General features: G+C 55.2%; 1 protein-coding gene across 1 annotated transcript in view; it reads right to left on the minus strand.

The window, feature by feature from the left end:
* Positions 1–3615, minus strand: part of HPS4 (HPS4 biogenesis of lysosomal organelles complex 3 subunit 2) — a 44324-nt gene that overhangs the window by 38958 nt on the left and 1751 nt on the right. Inside the window, exon 2 of the mRNA XM_004715336.2 lies at positions 257–347. Coding sequence (XP_004715393.2) covers positions 257–347 — 91 coding nt within the window. The remainder of the gene's footprint in view (positions 1–256; positions 348–3615) is intronic.

Genomic DNA, 3615 nt, shown 5'->3' on the forward strand with positions numbered 1-3615 from the left:
AAGAGAATGCAAAACCCAAACTGGAAGCGCAGCAAAGAAAGCTAGATGAAGCTGGCAGCCTGGACCACTGGGGGAACACACGGACAGAACAAGGGGCGTTTGAGCAAGACAGGGAGGGGACGCCTGAAGGGACTGGGTTGGCCCAGGAGAGCTGCCGTGAGCTGCCCTCCCAACTCCACAGCAGGGGCCTGCGCAGGGGGCAGTAAGGTGCCATGCGGCAGCACGGTGACCTGCAGCAGGGCCCCGGCACACTGACCTGCGCAGGGTAGAAGTAGCAGATCCCCGCTCGCGTCGGGTCTCCTTCTTCCTTCACCTTTGAGCCATCGTAGAGGAAAAAATAATTCCACCTGGAGAGAGAGCAGCCGGGGGTCTGGGCTCCTGTCATCTGGGGATAGTGGCATTTTACAAGCCAGCTCCCTCCTCCCCAGTCCAAGGGGGCCTCATCACTCTGGGCCTGAAGAGCAGCCTGGGGGGAGCGTGGACGCAGGAGCTGCAGGCAGAGAAAATCCCTCCACAGAGGCCCAGGAGTCCGTCTGAAAAGATGCTGCTGCTGCCACCACCTCCGCCGGGCCGCCATCTGCGTCTGCCAGAAGAGGCGGTGACAAGGCAGCGCCCGCAGGGCCAACGTGCGGACTGGGACGTGGTCTTTCCAGGCACTGATAACGAGGGAGGGATGTCGCAGCTGTCCCCTCCTGACCACTGAACCGGAACCCGTCTACTGGGAGCTCATGTGCACACAATTCCGGGCAGCGAGAAGGGGGACAAGGGGGGTCTGTGAGAGGTCGCAGAGAAGCCCTCTGCCCTCTTTGCCCATAGAAACCAACCTCGGTTTCCCATTTACACAAACACAGCTCCCTTGGCAACCTTCCCGACGACCTCTGATCCTTCCCCACACCTTCTGCTCCCACCCTCCGATCCTTAGGGTGTGTGGTTGTTAGCTGCCACCTCCTGGGTGGCCCCACTCAGGGACACCACAAGCCTGCCCAACAACACGCTGCCCTGGCCAGACCACTGTGGCCCACAGGCATTTTATTGGTTAATTGGGGAAGTTGGTCGCCAGGCCTTTCTACCTAGTCCACCTGACTCTGGAAATGCAATTAGACCCTGTCTGGTGTCATAGCCACACACAGGCTTCCACTGATGGAGCAGCGGTGGCTGTGTGTAAGGTACACCGTCCAGGAACTGAACTCGAGTCTCCCACAAAGACCCACCATGGCTTCTCTTTATAGCGTCTGCTACACAGCAACATTCTAACTGCTTCATGCTCTCATCCAGTGACCGCTGAAGGCGCAGGGCACGCTCTTCAAAGGCTGGACCCGAGAGCACAGTCATCAGGACGCTGCGCAGTGTGATAGATGTAAACCCTCGCCAAACTCACCGCCGACTCACAGCAACCCCGGAGAACGGCTACCGGGAGCCTCCAAGGCGGCTCCGAGACTGTCACTCTCTACTGGAGCAGACAGCCTTCTCTTTCTCCCAGGGGATGGCTCGTGGTTTGGAACTGCTGGCAGGTAGCAGCCCAACACAGAGCCACTATGCCATGAGGGTGCCTAACACCATCTTTACGTATATGTTATATATGTGTTTTCATGTACACACACTCGCTCACTGCCTTCAAGTCAATGCTGACTCCTAGCTAGCTTGGGGCTCCAAGGCTGTCTGTCACTCTTGGCGGGAGTAGAGCGTGGGTGGTTTCCAACTGCTGACTTTTTGGTTAGCAGCCCAACGTGTAACTCCTATGTCACCAGGGCTCGCTCATATCTACTCCACAGGATTATATATATACAAACACACACACACACACAAGGCTGGCGGGGCAATCCCATTTGAAGAAGAAAGATGCGGCTGTCTGCCTCCATAGAGGCTGACAGCCTGGGAGCCCTTAGCAGCAGTTCTCCTCTGCCCTCCTGGGCTGCTCTGAAGTGGAAGAGATGCGAGAGGAGCAAGGGGCAGTAGGCATCATAGGAGCTCTGGTGGCACAGTGGGTGACAGAGTGAGTGGTGTGGACTGCTAACTGCAAGGCGGGCGATTCACACCCACCAGCCACTCGGCAAGATCAAGATGAGGTTGGCTGTGTCCAGAGCCAGCCACAGTCTGGAAAACTCTAGGGGGTTCATCTCTGCCTAGCAGGGTCCCTGTGAAGTGGAGCTGGGGTCGAGTGTCCAGGATGAAGAGTGGCGACCACCCCTCTGCCCGATGACAAACACCAACTCTGTCTCCAGGCTGCTCAGCTTTCTAAGTTCAAGGGCCAAAGCCAAAACTGCCTATGGGGAAAGTCCGGTGATTCCACCACAGAGGCATCCCCTACCCTCCATGTCAAACCCTCTGCCCGGGCACATGAACACATACCTGGACACCGACTCCGCAGTGTTCTGCCTTTCATACAACCAGTCATGGAACTGCGCTTAGAACCCAAATCTCCACAGCTCCCGAGTCCGTCCCGATGCCAGGTGACCTGAGCTGGGTGTCTGAATCTGTCCGTCTCTACAGGAGCAGGCAGCCTCATCTGGTGAGGTTGGAGCTGCTGCTGACCTGGCGATGACTGGCCCTATGCCTATCTCACTGGCCGCCAGGACTCTGACCCTGTGCCTTTCAATTCTATCTCCTCAGTCTGGGACCTCAGTTACAGGAGAGGATTACAACCTGGCGGGTGACAGACGGATATGCAGTTGAGCCTCGCAGGTCAGGGGAGCAAACCTCTTTGTGGGGTGTCCATTGGAAGCATCACTGTCTCTCAAATGTGAAGGCCATGCTGCCCACCTAAATTGTTACCAAAGCCAGTGGAACCGTCTATTTGGCCAGCGCTTTCTTTCTACCACCTCGCAGTGCTGAGTTAGGGTGAAAACGCAAGGGTGTTACTTGGAGGACTAAGGTGAGCCTGATCAAGCCGTGATATTATCAGTCGCCTCCTATGTATGTGAAAATGGGTCAATGTATAAGGAAGACGGAAGAATAATAGACGCCTTTGAACTATGGCATTGGCAAAGAACACTGAAAGCACCATGGACAGCCAAAAGAACAAAACCAGTTACATCTCAGAAGTCAGCCAGAGTGGCCCTTACAGTCAAGGATGGCGGACTTCATCTCATGTACTTTGGACGCGTGATCAGGAGAGACCAGTCCCTGGAGAAGGCCCTCATGCTTGGTAAAGTAGAGGAGCAGTGAAAAAGAGGAAGACCCTTGACAAGATGGACTGACACAGTGGTTGCAACAAATGGGCTCAAGTCTAGGAACAATTCTGAGAACGCCGCAGGATAAGGTGGTGTTCTGTTGTCCATCGGGACACTATGGGTCAGCAACAACAGCTCCTAACAGCAGAAAGAAGGCCCTGCAGAAAATGTGCCAAGTCAAAACCTACTAGCTTTGGGAGAAATGGCTCAAGTGCTTGAGCCAGCTTGCTCTAAAGAATGTAACACCCAGAGGAGAAAACAACAGGACCGACGGTTCTGGGGGACACGGGAGAGGGAGAGACAGGGTAAAGGAAGTGAGGTCTCAACAAACCCTGGGACAAAGGAACAACAAGTGATCTAAAATCGATGAGGAGGGTGTACGATGCCTGGTGGGGCTTGATCAAGGGCAATGTAACTGAGAGGAATCATTGAAACAAGGGGAATC

This window comes from Echinops telfairi, unplaced genomic scaffold (assembly GCF_000313985.2).
Source record: "Echinops telfairi isolate 266 unplaced genomic scaffold, ASM31398v2 ScPeMD7_29;HRSCAF=101, whole genome shotgun sequence".
In the NCBI taxonomy this organism is placed as follows: Eukaryota; Metazoa; Chordata; class Mammalia; order Afrosoricida; family Tenrecidae; genus Echinops; species Echinops telfairi.